General features: G+C 41.4%; 1 protein-coding gene across 1 annotated transcript in view; it reads right to left on the bottom strand.

Annotated features, from left to right (window-relative positions):
• The window catches only part of LOC143288443 (uncharacterized), a 23,135-nt gene extending 824 nt beyond the window's left edge, over positions 1-22,311 (bottom strand). Inside the window, exons 1-4 of the mRNA XM_076596931.1 lie at positions 21,846-22,311; positions 3,721-4,117; positions 2,355-2,453; positions 1-1,252 (exon numbers count right to left, since the gene is read on the bottom strand). The exon at positions 1-1,252 is cut by the window's left edge and continues 824 nt beyond it. Coding sequence (XP_076453046.1) covers positions 1,215-1,252; positions 2,355-2,453; positions 3,721-4,117; positions 21,846-21,893 — 582 coding nt within the window. The 5' untranslated portion in view covers positions 21,894-22,311 and the 3' untranslated portion in view covers positions 1-1,214. The remainder of the gene's footprint in view (positions 1,253-2,354; positions 2,454-3,720; positions 4,118-21,845) is intronic.
• Positions 22,312-22,328: the final 17 nt, after the last annotated feature.

Raw genomic sequence — 22,328 nt, forward strand, 5'->3', positions numbered from 1 at the left:
GTCTTCATCTTATCGGTCTTTCAATGTCCAGCAGTCTGAATTTTCGGGCCCACATCTCATGAATCGAGCTATCTATCCATCCACGTATTAGGTTTCCATGTATGGATACAGGCAGAAGCTGTGTGGGGTCGGGGGAGTCCAGGGGTTAGAAATGGAGCGGGTGGTTGAGGAGTTTGTGGGTTAGAGATGTGTGTGTGTGTGTGTGTGTGTGTGCGTATGTGCGCGCGCGCGCGTGTGTGTGCGTGTGTATATGCCTCTATCCTCCAATATAAATACTTTTTTAACTTACTCCTGACTTAGATTTAGCTCACTTTCATTTTTGACTCACTTGTGTAAACAAAGTGAGTCTATGTTTTAACCCGGTGTTCGGTTGTCTCTGTGTGTGTGTGTGTGTGTGTGTGTGTGTGTGTCCGTGGTAAACTTTAACATTGACATTTTCTCTGCAAATACTTTGTCAGTTGACACCAAATTTGGCATAAAAATAGGAAAAATTCAGTTCTTTCCAGTCATCTTGTTTAAAACAATATTGCAGCTCTAGGATGGGCACAAACAAAATTAAAAAGAAGCCTAATTATATGCAAACTGCATTTACTGTTATATTTATATTTTTTGCATTCTCTAAACTTGGCACTTTTACCTCTTATTCTGACACAACAACAAGAGGAGTCATTATCATCATTTTTTGTTCAAACAGGAACTTCTTTTGCTAAGCATTGAAGTTTTATTTATTTTGCAAACGTTTTGGTGCAGATAGTAAAAAAGGGAAATTACTCTGTAATTTATGCTAGGGGACTTAATTTGCTTTAAACTGATCTTTCTCATCTTAAACATTACATTTTGAAATTATACTCAATACATAAAAAGTTTGGATTTTTTTAAGTGTATCACAAGTGAGTCTTGAAGACCTTGCCTCTCTTGTATTTTATTGTTTGCACATGTTGAACAGTGACTTTCCTGTACCCGTGTACTGAAAAAAAATGACAGTGAAACCAGTCCTCGGTTTTCAGTAACCATGAGCTACGATAATATGGACGGTCATTTTCAGCGTCTGAATTGCAAAGATTGCATGATTCACCAGAACCATCCCACTACCCACCCCGCAAAGAGACGAGAAAAGAATTGTCTTCAGCCCACCCCCACACATAAACCATTCCAGTGCAGGCACTTCTCTGGCACACTGGTAGAAGTCAGGAAGGTTCCGGGGGACAAGGTTGTCAGAAGAAAGTACACGTTCCGTTCTGAGTGGGCGTGGCTGCAACAGGCAGGACAACACGATTTTAGTTCTCCACGAAAACTGGTTATCGTTTACGTTTCAAACATTACAATGGTGCAGCTGCTTTAACATCATACAGGTGTGTCAATGTTAACTGACAAAGCGAGAGAAAGGGAGAGAGAGAGAGGCAGAGAGAGACAGAGACAGAGAGAGATGCTATGTTATATAGAGATATTATGTTATGTCATGTTATGCATATGTTCCTCATAATGAGATGTAGCAGAATAATCATTAAACATATTGTCGATTCAATTTAAGCTGTCTACATTAAGACTAACACGAAACAGCAATTGATCAAAACTTGAATACTGTGAACAAGTAAATCGACAAGTGCTAACAGAACGTTCGTGCTTCCAAGCAGACTTTATCGAAAAATATTCCATTCAACACACTCAAATAACATATACTGAGATGGGATTTTCACGACGATGTTTCCCTAAACAAAAGTCGAAATTGAACACAAAACATAAATTTGTTAAAATGTCTTTGCTGGTAACCAACGTCACTGTTTGCACTCCTACTGTGCAAGGGTGCTTGTTCCAGGGAGTAAAAAAATGTTTTAATAAATAAATGAATAAATAAAAGCGTCCAGAAAACGTAAGACAGTGATCACATTTGAAACATAATACACGGGAAAGTTTCAGTTTCACTTTCCCAAGGAGGCGTCACTGCGTTCGAACAAGTCCGTACAGGATACACTACATCTGCTAGGCAGATGCCTGACCAGCAGCATAACCCAACGCGCTTAGTAATGCCTTGAGTGCATGCTTATATATTTGTGTACCTACCAGAGTGATTTCTTCTACTTAATTTTGCCGGAGGACAACACTCTCGTTGCCATGGGTTCATTTTCAGTGCGCCAAGTGCGTGCTGCAAACGGGACCTCGGTTCATCGTCTCATCCGAAAGACTAGACGCTCAGCTTAATTTTCAAGTCAAACCTGGGAGAAAGGGCGAGAGCGGGATTCGAACCCACACTCTCACGGACTCTCTGTATTGGCAGCTGAGCGTCTTAACCATTCTGCCACCTTCCTCCCTCCACACACGGGAAAGAAAAGAAAGGAAAAACGAAATCGACTCACCCAACACACAGGCCATGCCTATCAAACAGGGGCAGGTTCTTTGCTGGATTGCTTCCGTCGTGCTGGGGTTTTGCGAGGTGTAGTGGTTCCACCCACACTCTGCAACACAGCAGTCACTACTCACACCAACTCGTAAAAGGCATCCGGTTTGTATTCCATGTCTTTTCATTTTCGGTTTTGTTACTTGCTTTGAACATTAAAAGCACATCATCACATGTTGTTATTATCACCATTCGACAACACCATAATCGCCATCGACACCAAGATGACGAAAAATGAGAATAAATAGGCTATCGTATGGCATCAAAATGAGGACAAGAAAGAAGTCGACGATGATAAGAGCAGAAAAAGAGAATGGCAATAACAGCATAAAAACTGGAAACGAGGAAGATTAATGTTTACGCCAACATATTTGTATTTCAATTTATCACAACAGATTTCTCTGTGTGAAATTTGGGCTGCTCTCCCCAGGGAGGGCGCGTCGCTACACTACAGCGTCACCCATTTTTTTGTATTTTTTCCTGCGTCCGGTTTTATTTGTTTTTCCTTTCTAAGTGGATTTTTCTACAGAATTTTGCCAGGGACAACCCTTTTGTTGCCGTGGTATCTTTTACGTGCGCAACGTGTTGCTGCACACGGGACCTCGGTTTATCGTCTCATCCAAATGACTAGCGTCCAGACCACCACTCAAGGTCTGGTGGAGGGTGAGAAAATATCGGCGGCTGAGCCGTGACTCGAACCAATGCGCTCAGATTCTGTCGCTTCCTAAGCGGACGCGTTACCTCTAGGCCATCACTCCATTTAAGCTATCACTCCATTGCTGATGAAAACAACGGGAACATACAGCCAGTAAAGAAGTTTTCAACAAAAACTACTACTATCACTACAACCACTACCATGTGCTGATGTTGACAGAATGTGGGTGGGTGGAGGGTGAAGTAGGTGACACTCATAAGAACACTCATTTTAATCAGTTAGATATAAGCATATACAATATAAGCTATAAGCAATATGACTTGATTTTGATCCCTCAGTACTCCCGATAAAGGAGTATGGCTGCCATGTAGGCAGGGTAAAAACGGCCATACACGTAAAAGTGAACGTCAGAGTTGCAGTCCACGAAGAAGAAGATCCCTCAGTACATGAAACAGATCATGCCCTACACTACACATCAAACCACCTCTAACACCCAAACCAGCCGAGAAACCCCAGTTCACACGAACGTTAGATATATCAACACCCAAACAACCCCCACCCCCACCCTCCACCCAAAAAACGAACAAACAAAAACTTGAAAACTCTTGCCCCCCCCCCCCAACCCCACCTCCCCCTCCACACCCCAATTCCTCAAGGCCACAATGCTCACCATGTCCGGAAAGCGCCATGCTGTGACAGGAAGGGGCAGAAGCTCCGGGCGTCAGCAGGCAACACTGACTTCCCACGGTGCACGCGGGGCTGCACGTGGTGGAGGAGGAGGACGAGCTCCGAAGGGCCATGGGCCTGGCAGGGATACGGACGATGTGGGGCTGCCTTCGGAAGGGGTCCTTCAGGCCCCTCCTGACGGGGGAGCTGAAGGACATCAGCAGGTTGAAGAAGGGGGATCCAGGTCTGAAGAGCGAGGTCATGTGGTTCATCAGGCCCCGCACCTCCCGCGGCAGGGTGTCCCGCCTGGCGCGTGCTACTGCAGGGTCGTCCAGTGGCTGGTTGTTGGCGGTGTTGGTCAGATCGGCGGCCGCTGCTTGGGTCAGCACCGCTAGGGTAACCTGAGGGGACAGCAGGACGGGGGGTGGGTTATGTATTTTGTCTTGGGTTTGGTTTTGGGCTTTGTATACTGATTTATTTATTTGTTAATCACTGTTTCAGTTTTTGTTAATTTGTCAGCTGATTTCTATATTTGTTAATCGCTGTATAAATCATGCCTGTTCATGATGATGTATTTATCATTACATTTTTGTTTGTCTATGAACATCTTTAAAAAAAATGGTATGGTCATACCACAAGATCAAACGGCCATGCCAAAGTCATCCTCCAAGGAACAGTAGAGGGGAAGAGAAGAAGAGGCAGACACAGGGAGAAGAAAAGGTCTGACAACATTGAAGAGTGGACAGGGCTGACATCTGCTGAGACACAGTCACTCACACATGATCGTCCAGAATGGAGAAGGCGACAACACGGGTCAACATCGCGGTGTCCCGACGGTTCCCCTCGGAGCTAAGGGACCATGGCAAGGCAAGGTAACGTTTGTCTATCCATTTACGAATTCGATAGGAAAAACAAATAAAAAGAAAACTGCAGGCAGGAAAAAAGAAAGTGTGGCGCTCTCCCTGGGGAGAACAGCCCGAATTTCACACAGGGAAATATGTTCTGACAAAAAAAGAAGAAGAGTAATACAATACAATACAATACGAAAATTCAGTGGTTTTCTTTTCAGTTTTGTGTTTTGTTTGATCAATTTCACGTGTTTCTTTGGGGATTTGAGGCAGATAACTGTATCCAGATCATATTCTTTTTGCCTTTTTCTGGCTGTCACTCTTTCATTTTGCTTCGCGTGTGTGTGTGTGTGTGTTCGTTCTTTAGTTTAACGTCTTTTCACTGTAAGTGATATTAGACGAGGGAAGGAAAAAAATCGAGTGGGAGGAGGGGGAAGGGGGGGGGATTACTGTGTACGCATACGAGTAAGTGAAAGTGTGTGTGTGTGTGTGTGTGTGTGTGTGTGTGTGAAAATTATTGATTTAAGTTTTGTTTAAAAAATAAACAAAAAAACAACAACAATATAACATATTTCTAATGAAAAACTAACAACTATAGCTTCGCGCGCGCGCGCGCGCGCGTGTGTGTGTGTGTATGTGTGTGCTCGCGCGCGCACGTGTATGTGTGTTTGGTAATGGTGGTGTGTGTGTGTGTGTGTGTGTGTGTGTTTGCGTGCGTGCCTGCACACGCGCGCGCGTGTGTATGTGCGTTTGATGATGGTGGTGTGTTTGTGAATGGTGTGGTATGGTGTGGTGTGGTGTAGTGTGATGTGGTGTGGTGTGTGTGTGTGCGTGTGCGCGTGTATGTGTGTTTGGTAATGATGGTGTGTTTGTGTGGTGTGGTGTGGTGTGTGTATGTCTGTGTGTGTTTGCGTGCGTGCGTGCACATGCGCGCGCGCGTGTATGTGCGTGTGTGTTTGTGAATGGTGTGGTGTGGTGCGTGTGTGTGTGTGTGTGTGCGCGCGCGTATGTGTGCGCGCGTGCGTGTGTTTGTGTGTGCACACAGGTATTTTTGCATATCTTCTGTCGTCCATGCATTGGCCAGTCTCTGACACTAACAAACCCATAGCTGTTGAAGACAAGTTTGACTTTTTTTCCCAAAGGACTGACTTCCGTGAAACATCTGTTCACCTTTATTCAATGACTGTCAAGATCTGACAGCCGTATTCTCACCTGGCGCGTGCAAAGCGTTAAGAAGTAATGACGTTTTCCTTCCCGCTTCTGACTGGGGAGAGAGGGGTGGGGGGGAGTTGGCATGGCATGGGTGGCAGAAGATAATTGAATGCATGTGTCTGTGTGTTTGGGCGTGTATTGTGTGTGCGTGAGCGTGAGTACAAATGTATGAGTGTGGGTGCGTGCATGAATTAGGATGAGAGAGAGAGAGAGAGAACTGGATCACTGTTCATCGGCCTCAGGCCATTATACAAACACATGGGAAGGGGGGGTGTTGGGGTCAGGGTCTGGTGCGGTCGGGGGTTGAGGGGTGGGGTCAGAGAGAGAGAGAGAGAGAGAGCGAGTGTGGGTTGATGGGGTGGGTTCTATCAGGTTCAGTCTTGCCGATAACTGTCCCTATGATTTAACATATTAGCCAAAGAAAAGATACATCTGTAGAGTGAAACGTTATCTTTCTGCGTCTGATCACAATGGTTTATTTCCCGTGCTCCTGGTGTCTGCGTGAGTTCAACCATCTCTGACTGAGCAATTCTGACCATTCCTCGAAACCCTTCCTTCTTGCAGTCAACAGTGTTCTCATCGAAGCACGGATATTAACAAACAAATGTCCATTGTTTACATCGGGGATTTTCTTCTTCAGAATTAAAACATAATTATGACTGTAGGTTCAAATCAAAAGGATACACACAAAATCCAGTCCGTTTGAATAACTAGCAAATGAATAAACGAAGTAATAAATAAACAAAAAGAAAATCTAAAAAAAATAACCGCCAGTTTTGTTCTTTTTTTGTGATCTGTTTTGTTTTCTTATGTGCTTTTCTTCCTCAGAGGAAGAAAATGGTATCGGGTTTGGTTTGGTTTGTTTGTTTGAGATATATATATATATATATATATATAGAGAGAGAGAGAGAGAGAGAGAGAGAGAGTTTTCCAAACACTCCCATCTTCTATTTCTGGCGAGAGACACTCACCTGTGATTGTCTATCAGACGATGCCCACTTAGCTTCGCTTCAGCAACATTCATTCAGCTATATCCGCTGTGATGGTTTCCGTTTCTTTCTTTCTCTCCGTCTGTCTGGGTTTTTTTTTGGGGGGGGGGTGGAGTTGGTGGGTCTCCTTTTCTTTCTTTCTCTCCTTCCCGACCTTCGTTTCGGGACTCTTGAAATGAAGGTAGCCAATGATACGGGTGCTTTGAAGTGCATCTTGACATCAGTGATGCTGTGAGGTATCCACAATAGCTTCGAGTGGTGCCCGTTGTCCGTTTTTTAGTGCGGAATTTCCTCTACCGGGTGACCCCAAGGCGGCCTTATGTATGGATTTTGCCCCGTGGACTGCTGGCTCTTGGGCTGCGACAGGAGGCTGGGTGTAGCTGTGAATTTTTCTTCCGCGTTCGTGGGCTGCAACCCTCCAGTTCATTCTTCGGGTTCTTAGGAAAGCGCGCGCGCGCGCACGCACGCACGCACGCACACACACACACACACACACACACACACATACCACACACACTAAGGACTGAGGTCAGTTTTTGTTGGGTGCCTTCTCATGTGGGCATTAATGGCAATGAAACTGCTGATAAAGCAGCTAAAAGAGGAGCACAAGATTCAGAAAAATCGACAAAAATACATGTCCGTCTCTCCGTAAAAGAGGCATACACTTTGTTAGAAAAATCAGCATGGGGTCGATTTCATAACCGATGGAAGTTAAAGTTTTTAAACCATAAAGGAACTTTATTCCCCGAGAATATTATTAAAGAAAAGATACCGAATCCATCAGCTTGCTATACAAGATTAATAACCTCTACTTTCTTCCGTATAAAACTTGATGCGCTGAAGATAAAGTATAGTAAAAATGTCACATGCATCTGTGGTAAGCAGTTCAGTTTGCATCATTGTTTGTTTCACTGCCAACAGTTACGTACCTTCTTGCCCAAGTATTTCAAAGAGAATAATAATTCTGCAGATGATTTTTGTAAAGTCATTTCTGACGAGGTTCTTATGGTCGAACTTTCACAGGCATTAGTTCATAGCCCTATTTCTACATTCCTTTAATACACTTCAGAATTGTGTTAATGGTTTCTGATTATTATCATTATTATTATTGAATTGTTACTGTTAAATGTAATTGCATGTTATACATTTTACGGTAGTTTTCTAGTTTACCTTTTTCTGTTTTCCTCTTCCCGCCCCCCACACCCTCCCACCACCACCACCTTCCTCCCCCCCATGCCCCCCCCCCCTCCCGCCCCCCCCCCCTTTTTTATTTTATTTATTTTTTTTTTTTAACGTCTAATGTCACTGATAGTGAAAAGACGCTAAACTAAAGAACGAACACACACACACACACACACACACACACACACACACGAGCCCGCGCGGTTACTGGGTTTAAAGCAAAGTTTTAATTGTCTTGTTATTAACGCCTGGAGTGTCTAAATGTTTGTAAACATCACCGTTTTTACCTACAATTTAGAATGCCAACATCCCATTCTCCGGAGATAGGGAGAGAGAGAGGGTGAGGGAAGGGGGGTGGGGGGAGAGAAGGGAGGGCGGGGGTGAAGGTATATGTGTGTGTGTGTGTGTGTGTGTGATGGCTAGAGCTCTGTATATTAGGAACTCGGTCTGTGGCTAAACAACCCCGAGAAGGAAAGGCAGGACATAAAAAGACAAGTTGGGTGAATGCAGACACATATTTCTCAAGTTTAAAAGTAAACACCCACGTCCGTCGTTTCGTTTTCGTAAAATGAACGTCAAAGTAACTGACGTTGACAGCAGTACAGAGAACAACCTACTGACCGAACTGACATTGTTAAAGTCTGAATTGATGTCAGTGTGCATACGTTGTGTGTGTGTCATTAAAAAAGTTCTCCAGGTGGAAATCAAAACAGGTGGGGCAAGAAAATATATAGCTTCCCGACCTAATTCATAGAATGACCCACTTGTCCATGCGTAGCCTCCAGTTGACATACTGTCGGTGTTTTATTACCCTATGACTAGAGGGGGTTTAACCTGAAACTGTGTCAACGAGTCTTCCACGGGACGAAAAGCAATAGATGTCGACCCAGTTTGTCGGCTGTTGACCTCATTCCCTTTTTCGTGGGCAAACCTTTGGCGACATGTCTCGAGTCTTGTGACATTATCATTCGGTGAGCAGGTACACTTCTTTTTTCAAACACAACAGAAACGAACGCGTTAAACCAGTACTATTTCGTATTACCATTTTTTCATCGTATACTCCCATGACAATAATGCTGCCAAATATCCTGTAAACTTATTTAAAAAGTAAGATACATAAAAAAAAGAAAGAAAGAAAGAATAAGTGGGGAAAAAAAAAGAAAACCTGATTGACTGAATGTGCATAGGAAATGTAATGTATACAACAACAAAAAGGAGAAAAAAAAAGAACGAAATCCAGCTGAAACGTGAAACTAAAAAACCGAGAGCTTGTTTCTGTTTTCTTTGATCATCAGCAACGTTCTGAATGCATTTCCTCTTCAGCTTTTTGTTCTGTTTTGGTGCCGTGTTTCTTTTGCCAGCTTTTCCACAGTGGGAAGAGTTTAAATACCATGCTTCCTGTTTCCTTTTTGGTATGTGCACCTAAAAATGCGCGTTACTTCATATACAGCGTCGTAGCTACGCTGTGAAGGAACATGCAGTGAGCTCCAAACCACACTCACAAACTGGCCGTCTGCTTTTAACATGACTATCGCGATATTTTGGCTCCGAAGATGGGTAAAGAAACTGTATTGAAGAGTTGCTTTGAACTTGTGCATTTTGTTTGTTGTTTTTACTTGAAATAGCATGTTCCAAGTGTGTCGATCTTTGTTTTAAACAAATTTTATTCCACACAAACATCATCAACGCAGCTGTATTACATACGAGTCAGAGCACACACAACACGCAAAGCTTATAACCGTGCTCCATACCGGTTATTGTCAATGAATTGGCTGCAGTTTAGAAATAAAAGAACACGAGCTGGAATGAAATGCAAAAGATAATAAATAATAAGTGAAACAAGTAGAAATAGTGGGGTGGAAGTCAAAATGACGCATTCACTTACGTATTGCAAATTCTAAATTGCTGAACCTTAAGGGAACTTTACAAGTATGCCGCGCCACCAGGTTATATTGATCACGTTAATAGCAGTCATGTGTAATTATACATGCATATATATATGTGCATTCACACACACACACACACACACACACAGCGCGCGCGCGCGCGCACGCACGCACGCACGCTCACACACACATCAGTCCATTTCAAAACGTTTAGAAATATTTATAAAATTTCTTACAACAAAAAATATTTCTCTATTTCCCTCAAAAGTCTTATCTCGTCTTCCAAATATAAGGGCTGATGCATCGGTTTTAACGTGATCTGGCAGAAGGTCGACCGTCTGGGCTCTAGCCTCGTTGTGAAAAGGGCATCGCCACAGATAGTGAGGTACATCTTCAATTTTCAGAGCCACAGGCACATGACGAATTATTTGAAAGATGTCGTTTAAATAGGTCATGCTTCAGATCGCCCATTTCTTGTCTAAACCTACAGAGAACTGTTTCTGTGAGTCTGTCGGGTTGATAATAATACCATGGTACTATGCTATCGGTGGTACCAAGAAAACGTTTAAAACAGCTAAAGGAATTCGACTGTTTAATTACATCAGGCAGATCGTTCCATAGGGAAGTAACTGAAGGAAAGAAAGAAGATTTATATAGTGCTGTTCTACAGTAAGGAACCTGTCTCTCCAAGGGATTCCGACGATGGTCGGGGTTAACATCAGACACAAGTTGAGGTAAGCGGTTGATAAGATAAAGAGGGGCAAAACCGTTAACAATCTTATAGTACAGACTGATCTTGTGACGACGACGTCTTTCCTTCAGAGGTGTAAATCCATACTCAACATAAGCCGTTGGTGACTTCTACCGCGAATCGCTCCGACGATTGTTCTAAGAGCATCTAAATGAAGGTTTTCTGAGTCCTGAGCTAGTTATCTGTGCAGTTGTCCCAAATAATGTCTGCAAAATCAAAGAGGGGCATAATGAACGATTTGTACATAGTTTCAAAGGATCTACACCTGAGTCGATATTTGAATGAACGGACACAAGCGATCAGGACTCTACATTTAGATACAACTGACCTAATGTGGTTATCCCATTTACAGTTATTTTGGATAAAAACTCCTAGGTGTTTATGGTTTACTGTTTCCTGTAAGACTGTTTCTCCAAATCGCAGTGGAAGTGTATCTGGAACAACTCGATCAGAAGTTGTCATTAGTTCAGTTTTTAACTGATTAAATTTAACTTTCCATTTCACGGCCCATTCTGTAATTTTAAAAAGATCGGAGTTCAAAGTTTCTGATCTCTTATGAGTATCTTCTAGTCCCAGATACATGCTCGTGTCATCTGCAGATAGTTTGACACTTGATTCGATATCGTTCACGATATCGTTTATATATTTGAGAAACAATAAGGGTCAAAGAACTGAACCCTGAGGGACACCTGCTGAAACAGGGAGATAATGCGACTTACTTCCTTTGAGAACAACTGCTTGAATACGGTCTTGAAGGTAATCTTTGAACCAGTCAAGTAACTGTCAGCGAATACCCAAAGCATAAAGTTTATACAGAAGGGCACGGTGCCATACTTTATCGAAAGAAAATCACCTGCGCAGTAGTTTTACAATCTAAAAATTTATAGAAGTCGTCACAGATACTTAGTAGATGAAAAAACTGTAGAGTCGTTAGGAATGGAACCGGACTGATCTGCTGTTAACAGGCTGTTGTCTATTAAGTACTTAAAGATATGTTTTTGAATACATTTTTCTAATACTTTGCCAATGCAACTAAGTAGAGAGATTGGACGATAGTTTTCACATTTTTGTTTGTCCCCTTTTTTTGAATATAGGTGTTACATGAGCGATTTACCAAACAGACCGAAATCTACCTTCAGCTATTGAGCGATTGAAGAGATCTGTTAGAGGTTCGCAAATAATATCCGCAGCTACTGTGAGTATCTTGTTGTGAACTAAATCTGGTCCTACGGGCTTTGTGTTGTCCAGTCCTTTTGAAATATCTTTAACCATTTCCTTGGTTATGACCAAAGGACTAATAGTGCCTGGAAATTCTGTCACGGTGGGAATGTTGTTATTATCGTTATCCACAGAACATTGCGCCGCAAAGCAGTGGTTGAAAGCAGTAGCTTTGCTGACAGGGGTATAATAAATATGACCATCGTGCTGTATTGGAGGGTTGTCGTCCTGAGGCATTCCCTTTTTAGAAATAAAAGTTTTAACTAATTTCCACCAGTTTTTAGATCCAAACTGGTCAGGAGTGGAAATTCGATTGTCAAGTTTTGTAATGTAATCTGTCTTTCTTTGTCTGATGGTAGCTGTCAAGTCGTTTCGAATGCGTCGAAAAGTGCCCAGTGCCAGTCTGAATTAAAATATTTAGCAATTTTGTGGACGTTGTTCTTTCTTTTTATCAACCCCTTTATCTCTGTTGTGATCCAAGGAGCGTCGCGTTCGCTTATCTTAACTAATTTCACAGGCATACTTAGTGCAGCAATGTACATAAGTTTGTCAGAAAACATTTTAACGGCATCGTCAATTGATTCCGTTGATACGATAGATTCCCAGTCTCTGTGAATCAGTTCATCTGTCAACTTTTGAATGTCTAGTTTTGTATAATTATACATTTTCCGTTTATAATAAGAATTTGATTTACGAGGGTATTTTAAAAACAACATATGGAGCTGAATGATCACTACAAACTGGCGGTTTTACATCAGTTGACTGAATAATATCAGAACAGGGCGTAAGAATCAAGTCTATTAAGGTTGATGAGTGTGCGGTTATCCTAGTAAGTTTGTCAACAATCTGAAACAGATTATTTGTGGTCATTACGTTACGAAGGTCTTTGAAAGTGGGCTTAACTGAATAGCTGATGTGGATAATACACATTTTCATTTTATAACATTATGGCCTCATAATCATGTCGATGTCACTAAAACTACCAACATTTCTCTGATAGACATTTGTTGACAAAATCAGTATCAAAACGAAACGTGTTCGTTTCGTAAGGACTAAAAATACAAATTTATTGAATTTGCAAAAAAGCCGTTCGTTCTTACTTTATATCGGACACATTTGTGTGGGTTTTTTTATGTCGTCTGTAAAAACGATGTGAATTCGTGACATACATGCTTCCAAGCACTGGTAGTAAACTATATGTTGCATTCTCTTCCCTGCTACAGGTAAATGGACAGATGAAAACCACGGCCTGGTTTTGAACATAAGACGCTTCCCGAGCCACACATGCATATTCAACCAGTCCTCACAGTGTTGCGCCGGGGTTGTTGTCTTGACGACTCCCTCCCTCTTCCCCTACCCCCATATCCCTCTCTCTCCATCTCTCTCTTTCCCTACCCCTCTACCACTCTCTCTCCATCTCTCTCTTTGCTAAAACCTGAATGGGTCCGTCAGTGAACAAGTCTTCGTTGTACCACAGTTTTCCCAGCGTGCAAAGCAAAGCATGCAGGCATAACCAATAGATACTCCCTCACAGAAAACTGATCTGCAAATAAAAGGGAAATGGAAGAGAGAATGATTGAACGAACGAATCTTTATTTTCCAACGGTGGAGATATTAGCAAACTTGCCGACTTACATAATCACCCGCCGTTGTTTTAGAGACACACAGACATATACACATAAATATAGCAACACTCATGACAGAGAGAGAGAGAGAGAGAGAGAGACAGACAGACAGACACAGAGAGAGAGGCGGGGGGTCGGGGGGGGGGGGGGCATTTTTATCATTTCTAACGCGGAAAAACAAATGTAACCAGGCCAAGCACTTTTTCCGCTTGAACGATTCTCACGACAGCCCCAGTCACAAATATTTTTTTTCTTTTCTTTTTTTTTGTTTATTCTGAAGAAAACCCGATTTCCCCCACCGCTGTGCGTTGTTGTCGTTTTGAATGATGACCCACATAAAGACGACAATGACCGAGTACTTATCACCATCCACACAAGTACAGTGGGTGCTGCGTTCGTTCGTACGTTGTCAACATGGCCACAACGTCAACGGTGGACACCCAGAGCTACGTCACGAGGTTTAAGGCACGTGTCTCATGTGTCTCCCACATGCCTCCTGTCAGATTATTGTTTGTTCCTGACCATGCTTGTCATTCTCCGTGAGTGGACTTCACGTGGCAAGACAGTGAACCACCAGTGTTTGTTTTTGAGGATGAGAGAGAGAGAGATGTGTGTGTGGGGGGGAGTGTGGGGGATGGATGAGGGGGGTATGGTGATGGGTGGTTGGGGGAGAGGAGCGGTAGGGACAGACGAAAGGAATAAAGAGGACAAAGAGAGAGAAGGAAGGTGGAAAGAATTAAGAAAAATGCACAAGACAAGAACGAGAGTAAGAAAGAAATGATAGGAAAAAAATAAACGAAGAAAGAGAAAGAAGAGAATACGAGAAAAAGAAAAGAAAAAGTTAAGAGAAACAAAAGATAGAGAAGAAAATAAACAGAAGAAGAAATGAAAAGTATGAAAGAAAGGAAGTCAGTGTTGTTGACAAAACTACTGATTCGTCAACCGACAATCTGTAGAAAAGTGAAAACAGAATGGAAGTAAAAAATAAAACAAAATGAAACCAAAACACCCTGCAGTGTGTGCAGGAAGCCACCTCTTGTTTTCAAATATTTAGACACTCCAAGCGTTAAAAATAACACAATTAAAATTTTGTTTTAAACCCAGTAACCGCGCCGGCTCGTGCGTGCGTGCGTGTGTGTGTGTGTGTGTGTGTGTGTGTGTGTGTGTGTGTGTGTGTGTTCGTTCGTTCTTTAGTTTAACGTCTTTTCACTGTAAGTGATATTAGACGAGGGTAGGAAAAAAATCGAGTGGGAGGAGGGGGAAGGGGGGGAGGAATTACTGTGTGTACGCATGCGAGTAAGTGAAAGTGTGTGTGTGTGTGTGTGTGTGTGTGTGTGTGTGTGTGTGTGTTACATATAGAAAATGACTGATTTAAGTTTTGTTAAAACAACAACAACAATAACAACAACAAAAAACCCATAACAATATGACATATTTCTAATGAAAAACTAACAACTATAACAGCAAACCAACTGGACTATTTAACAAGGAGTTGAAAAAGTCATACATTAGCAATGGACTGCTGAAGACTGTCAACAATGAAGATGATTTCAGTTCAGGGATTTGAGACTTTAACATATCGCAAGTTGGTATATGATCGGCTGTTATGTGAGCACCACAGATGCAAGAAACATTACTGACATATTTTGTCCTAAAACAATTCATTTTCCATCTGCAGATTAGAGAAATGATTTGCCTCTTATGAAAATCATTATGGTAATGTTTTCCCATGAAACTATACATTTTCTGTATGTTCTTATGTAACTCCAAGTTATCGGTGTGTTTTTCCTCAAACTGAAATTTTGACCATTGGACTTTTTCTACCATGGTGTAACATTCCTGTAGTGAAAGCGAAATATTTAAATCTCAATCCTTCGTGGAGCTTCTAGCTCCTTTTTTTTTTTTAGCCAAAATGTCAACTTTTTCATTATAGTAAAAGCCGCAATGAGAAGGAATCCAGCAAAAGATTATGTGAGAGCCTCTTAGTAAGAGTTCGTGAATCAAATGGTTAATTTCAATAATGAGTTCATACCTAACCGTTTCTTTTATAAGTTCAGTAGCGTGAAGAACTGATTTAGAATCAACACAAAATAGAATCTGAAATATAGTTTTCGGAAAGGATATCATGAAATTTAACGCCATTAGAATTGCTATGAGTTCAGCTGTGAAGATGGACTTATTCTCTCCCAGTTGAAATGAGTTTTGAAAGTTAAGGTCTGGAATAACGAAAGCAGCCCCAGCTCTATCATTTACAACAGAGCCGTCTGTAAATATCTTTAGATGATTAAGGTATTTCTCTTCCAAATGGATTCGTAAATGCGATGTAAGTAAATTTATGTTGTCATCTTTGGTCAGATCAGTGTGATCGATATCAAATTGGGCTCTTTGAAGTTCCCATACAGGTGCAGGTGATACTACAGACCTTTTAGCAAAATGTGGGGTTTTATTCACGCCGGAATTTGTTAAAATACTTGACGTGTATGTTCCCAATATGGTATGAGAGGATAGAGATCTACCTGGGGAGTTATTTCTGATTCTAAATCATTTTCGTCCGTGTATGTGTGTGTGTGTGTGTGTGTGTGTGTGTGTGTGTGTGTGTGTGTCTGTGTGTGTGTGTGTGTGTGTGTGTGTGTGTGTGTGTGTGTGTGTGTTGTTGTTGTTGTTGTTGTATGGTGCAGACATATGGGGTTATGAAAATGTAGATATACTTGAAAAATTAGAATTGAAATTTTTGAAACGCTTGTTCAAACTGAACAGAAATACTATGACCCAAATTGTTTATGGAGCAACTGGTATTTATCCAATTAGTGTGTTAGTGAAAATGAGATTAGTTCGATTTTGGACCAGCTTAGTGATATCAAACACAGAAAAATATTCTGGGAAAATGTATTTGATATTACTTGACTTATATCGAAATGGTATTTATTCTTCAAAATGGATGAGTTGTATCAGACAAATTTTAATAGAAGCAGGGTATGACTGTGTTTGGGATGGTCAATTCTTCTTGGAGAGGGAATCTTTCTGCAAGAATGTCAACATTGCTTTGAGAGATAGTTTTCAAAATCTATGGAGACATGCTCTAGAGGCGAGTAGTAAATATTTGTTTTATCGAAATTTCAAAAGTGGATTTGGTAGAGAAAAATATATAAGTCAAATGCCTGATAATTTCGTTATCAGCTTCCTCAGATTTCGAAGTAGTAATCATAAGCTGGAAATAGAAACAGGGAGACACAAAGGCATACCACGAGAGTTACGGCTTTGTAAGGTTTGTAACATGTCTGTGATTGGTGATGACTTTCATTTTATGATGGAATGTTCCAATTATGATCAGTTACGAAATAGGTATGTTCCTAAAAAAAAAATATTTGTCTCCAAAATCGGTTTTTAATTTTTGTAATATGCTCAAAGGAGGCAAAAAAAGTCATTTTAGCTGTAAGTAAGATGATTAGATATGCAAATGTTGCCTAGGTATACTTTTGGAGTTAAAAGACATTTGTGTTTTCTCAACGTTTATGTGACATTGTTGTGTATTTGGAAATGTTTGTTCTGGGCACGAAAAGATTATTTTGCAGTAATCCTCCATACTCCAATAGGAGTGGAAGGATAATTAAAACTTGCAACTTGAAACTTGTGTGTGTGTGTGTGTGTGTGTGTGTGTGTGTGTGTGTGTGTGTGTGTGTGTGTGTGTACATAATTTTATGTATGTGTGTGTGTTTGTGTGTGCGAGCGCGCGTGCACCCGAGTGTGTATGATTGTGTGTTTGCGAGTGGACACACAAATGCATTTCATTTTCAACCTATGTTTAATGCTGAAGAAAATATAGTGATCAAAACAATAGCACCGCTACCACCAACACCACCGACACCAACAACAGCAAAATGCCTGCTAAAGACATGAAATATAAAGTAACGGCACATGTACCTATGAGTTCAACTTTTCCCAATATTTATGAGAGCCTAAGCACCTGCCATGTTACTTAATGGAGGTCATGGCAGCCTGGAAATTGGAACAGCTGAACGAAAGAAAAACAATGTAAACGTCTCCAGCTATCTGATCAAGACTTTGTGTGAGTGAGTGAGTGAGTGTGAGTGTGTTTGTGTGTGTGTGTGTGTGTGTGTGTGTGTGCGCGCGCGCGGGCGCGTGCGTGTGTGTGTGTGTGCGAGCGCACGCATAAGAGAGAGAGTGAGAGAGACAGATACTACCAGAGAGAGAGAAAGAGAGAATGCGAATGAATATGCGAACGCGAATGTTTCATTTCAAAAGTCCTGGCCGGCCGCGGTTGAGAGGGAGAGGGCGCAATACGCGTTACAAGTGTATTCCAGAGTGTGAATGCCTTTCAGAAGTAGATGACTAGTCGCTTAACTCTAGTCCTCGGTATCTGTTGTAAGAAGCATGATCAGTTTCTACAGGTTGGACGACGAGCAAATCTGTAAGATATCAGTTGCATTCGACGGCCGTAGACACACAGACATAAAACACACTTCCTTTTCAGCACCATTACTCCAAAGAGCGGGAGGGAGAGAAGAGAGAGAGAGAGAGAGGGAGGAACAGAGAGAGAGGGAGAGAGACAGAGACAGAGACAGAGAGAGAGGGAGAGACAGAGAGAGAGGGAGAGGGGGAGAGAGAGGCAGAGAGGGAGGGAAAGAGAGAGAGAGAAAATCAGGCAACATGCACTTTTCCAAAGCACTCTTTTCAAGACATGTCAGTTTCATAATCATGGCTCGCACTTAGTGTGGAGAGAGAGAGTGGATGGGAGGAAAACAGTAACCGAGCAAAGAGAGTGAGAGAGAGGAAATCTGGCAAAATGTACTTTTCTAGATTCTCTCTAAGACATGTCAGTTTCATAATCATGGCTCGCACGCTGTATGGAGAGAGAGAGAGGATGGGATTGAAAAAGCAGCCGAGCAGAGGGAGAGAGGGAGGAAGGGAGGATGGAGACGGGGGGTGGGTGGGGGAGGCAACACTGATGGGGTTGCAGGAAAAGAGGCAACATATGGTTTTCTACTTCCACTTATCGCCCTTTATTAAGGTGCAATGTGTGAAGGATTAAAGTCGGAAGGTCTATGAACTCAACAACTTGACAAACAACGTGGCACTTTTATAATCATGGCTGGCACGCGGTAAGGAGAGAGAGGATGGGAGGGGGAGAATGAGAGCGCCTATGCAGAGAAATAAAGGCAGAGAGAGAGAGAAAGAGAGAGAGAGAGGTCACCATAGAAGCTGATCACCAGGACCGCAAGTTGTACTTTCGTTCGTGACAATTAACGAGTTTGAGGGTGAAAACTGATAATACAGAGACATGCTCTGATCTAAAAATGTAACAGGCGTTTTACTCTTCCCCTCTCTCTTCACACCCTGGCGTCATCGTGCCCTAGAGAGACAGACACTTGCAGCACGTGCTGGTCGGGAATTTGAACAGCAAACACATCCGTGTGAAGTGGGTGACAATCCACTGGGTCAGCCTTGTCTTCCTATTTGTGCCCGTAAAACAATTTTCACTTTGACCAGGAAGTGACTGGTTCCTAAACAGTCGAGAAATGTATTTGACTTGTTCCGAAATTCGAACCGTACCCCAAACAACCTCTTAATCGCAAGCTCAGTCGTAGGGTTCGCCAGAGCACCCAGGTATTAACAGCCGAGGACTCCCATTGCTGGTTTGTGAGTACGTGTGAATGTCAAAACCAGTACTGCTTTGAACAGGGAGCGTTAACCGAGAAAAAAGGTTAACTGAGAGTTCAGTATGCATTTTCCTTTCATGACAGCATCTGGGAAAAGTCTGGAGAGCTTTATGTTCTTTACTTCCGCCGTAAAGAAGACAGTGTTTGAGCACAGAGAAAGCAATTGCTATACCAGTCAGGAGGAATGGATTAAACCTGTTAAGTTTACAGCTTCGCACTGCCAACCAAACAGCTCTTTAAACACCCACATCCACGCACACACACCCCCACACACACACACACACACTATATATATAAACTTTACAGTGAGGTGAATGAGTCGGATTTGAAAACATCAGAGTGATTGAAGGCACTGAGAGTGAAGAGAGAGAGAGAGAGAGAGAGAGAGAGAGAGAGAGAGAGAGTAAATAAAAAAAAAATGAAAAAGTCGAAATCGTTTTGTACGTTGAAAGAAGAGTTTAAAGGAAACATAACAGTGAGCCCCCCCCCCCACCCCCCGCCCCCCTCACGCCCCCTCCCCTCGCCACACACACACACACACACACATACAAGTGGTAATGCCCGAATATAACATCCTAAATTATTGCACCTACTGGTTACATTTCCATGGTTTGTCGGACGAAACAACTGAAAAAGCAGGATTGTGGCACGTTACTTTTGTGACTGAATCCGCATCAAATTTGAGTTAAATAACGTAAAAAAGTCGAAATCCACTGAAAATAAGTTAAAACTTCTACTAATAGTAAAACCGTTTCATGCATGCACAAAAAATACCGGTAAAATTGGTGCAATAATTCAGGATGCTAAAATAGGACTTTACCCACCACACACAAAAAAAGAGAAAAATCAATGAATTAAAAAAAAAAGTGTCAACATGATACAACATGAGAGTCATAAGTTAAAAACAAACAAAACAAGAGACGCAATGCCTTCAAGACTCACTTGTGATACACTTTAAAAAAATCTAATCGTTAAAATGTGTTCTGTATTTGTTATTATAAAGCTTCGCGTTTAAAAAAAAAAAAAGAAAGAAAAAAAAAAAAGAAAAAAAAAGTCATAACCAGACTCGAACCCCGCGTGTTCGGGTGAGAAGAAACTGCCTTATCCATTACACTATCGTGGCTCGTCAACTGACGTTCTAAAATTTAACATTTGAACATACTTTTTTTAAGGGGCGATAAATCAATTGCGTTATTCACAGTGAGAACGCGGTTTAAATCATATTATTCTGGTGTATCTTGGGCATTCAAAAAATCTTTAAGGGCAATAAAAAAAATTCTTTTTAATGGCTATCGCCGCAATCACACTGCAACATTTAGCCGTTTTCACTAGATCTAGATAGATATACGAGTTTAGTTACACCCGCCGGGAATGTAGTATGACACGGTCGATTCAATTTCTCTTTTATGTTCATTCTAGTTTTATAGTTTTAAAGTTGATATGAAAATTGAGTATTTTGTTAAACTAATAACATGTAGAGCCAAGTACAAGTACTTCTAAACGTCGTAAGAAGTGAAAAGGACTTCATTTTGAGAAAAGTCAAGACTGGAAAATTTTTCGTTTCATCGTGATCAGTTCAAGGGTATTAACTCGCATGGTTTACAATTTTTAACTGTGAATTCCGACTGATTCTGTGGATATTTTTATGGCAGTTTGGGGCATAATCCAGTAAGTGATGAGGCGTTCACAAATCTTTCTCTGAATAAATATTTAACAGTCTCCTTCTCCAACTTTCCATCACATGTTATCGTGTATTGTCCATTGAATATAGGATTGAACAGGCAGGTCAACAACTTGAAACAAAATGGCGTCGTTCGCGTTCGCGAAGAATATGAGCACGCACTTTGAATGTGTATAAATGTGTACGCAATTGATTTTTGCCCATTACCTTCAGGGCTCAGCCAACAGATCTGTAAAGTCCACTTCGTCGTATTGATTTTAGTATTTTCCGAAAAAGACCACTTGGGCGAATGAACATAGTGAAAGCCCTGTACACTGAGAGTAAAACACACAAGCTTTTTATGTGTTGAGTATAATTTCAAAATGTAATGCTTAAGATGAGAAAGATCAGTTTAAAGCAAATTAAGTCCCCTAGCATTAACTACAGATTAATTTCCCCTTGTTTACTGTCTGCACCAAAACGTTTGCAAAATAAATAAAACTTCCATGCTTAGCAAAAGAAGTTCCTGTTAGAACAAAAAATGATAATAATCACTGCTCTTGTTGTTGTGTCAGAATATCAGATCAAAGTGCCAAGTTTAGAGAATACAAAAAATATAAATATAACAGTAAATGCAGTTTGCATATAATTAGGCTTCATTTTTTATTTTTTTTGTGCCCATCCCAGAGGTGCAATATTGTTTTAAACAAGATGACTGGAAAGAAATGAATTTTTCCTATTTTTATGCCTAATTTGGTGTCAACTGACAAAGTATTTGCAGAGAAAATGTCAATGTTAAAGTTTACCACGGACACAGACACACACACACACACAGACAACCGAACACCGGGTTAAAACATAGACTCACTTTGTTTATACAAGTGAGTCAATAAAACAAAAAAAGATGAAGAAAAACGTGACTTTATGATAAGAATAATCAAACAACTAAATAAATGGGTGTATTTTTTTTGACAGAAAGAAATTAAAAAAAAACAACAAACAACATCAACAACGTAATATTCGAAACAATGTAATCGTGCTCAAAAGAAAATGATGATTTAACACTAGATTTATACTTACCACTATGACCAGTCCGAACATCATCCCTTGAGTTGGCACCATTCCCATTCTGCTTCAGCAACTGTAGAGTCGACAAGCTATGGATAATATGATTTTAATTCGACGTTGCTGGATGACCCTTTCTGAATGGTGAATACACAAACCGATCTCTTCGTGGTTCTTCTTAGCCTTGTTCCTTCTCGTTCTCAAAGTTCTTTCCAGTTCGCGTGAAAACGAACCTTTCCTTATGAAGATTTGACTGCTTGTGCCAAACTCCTTTGGTAAGTTCAAGCGAAATGCTGTGGAGGTTCTCTTTCTGTCGAGGAAACAGTCACAAAAGAAAAATTCGTTAACTTCTGCTGGTAGTGCTGAGGTGCCAACAGTCGTTAATTTTCAGCAATCGCGACTGTCGAGAAGAGAAGAAGCTCCTTTTAAAATACCTGTCTGCTTTGTGTCGTCTGCGTCAGGCCGCACGCACACGTCGCGCGCGCACATGGCAAAGGG

The sequence above is a fragment of the Babylonia areolata genome, chromosome 12, assembly GCF_041734735.1.
Source record: "Babylonia areolata isolate BAREFJ2019XMU chromosome 12, ASM4173473v1, whole genome shotgun sequence".
Taxonomy (NCBI): domain Eukaryota; kingdom Metazoa; phylum Mollusca; class Gastropoda; order Neogastropoda; family Buccinidae; genus Babylonia; species Babylonia areolata.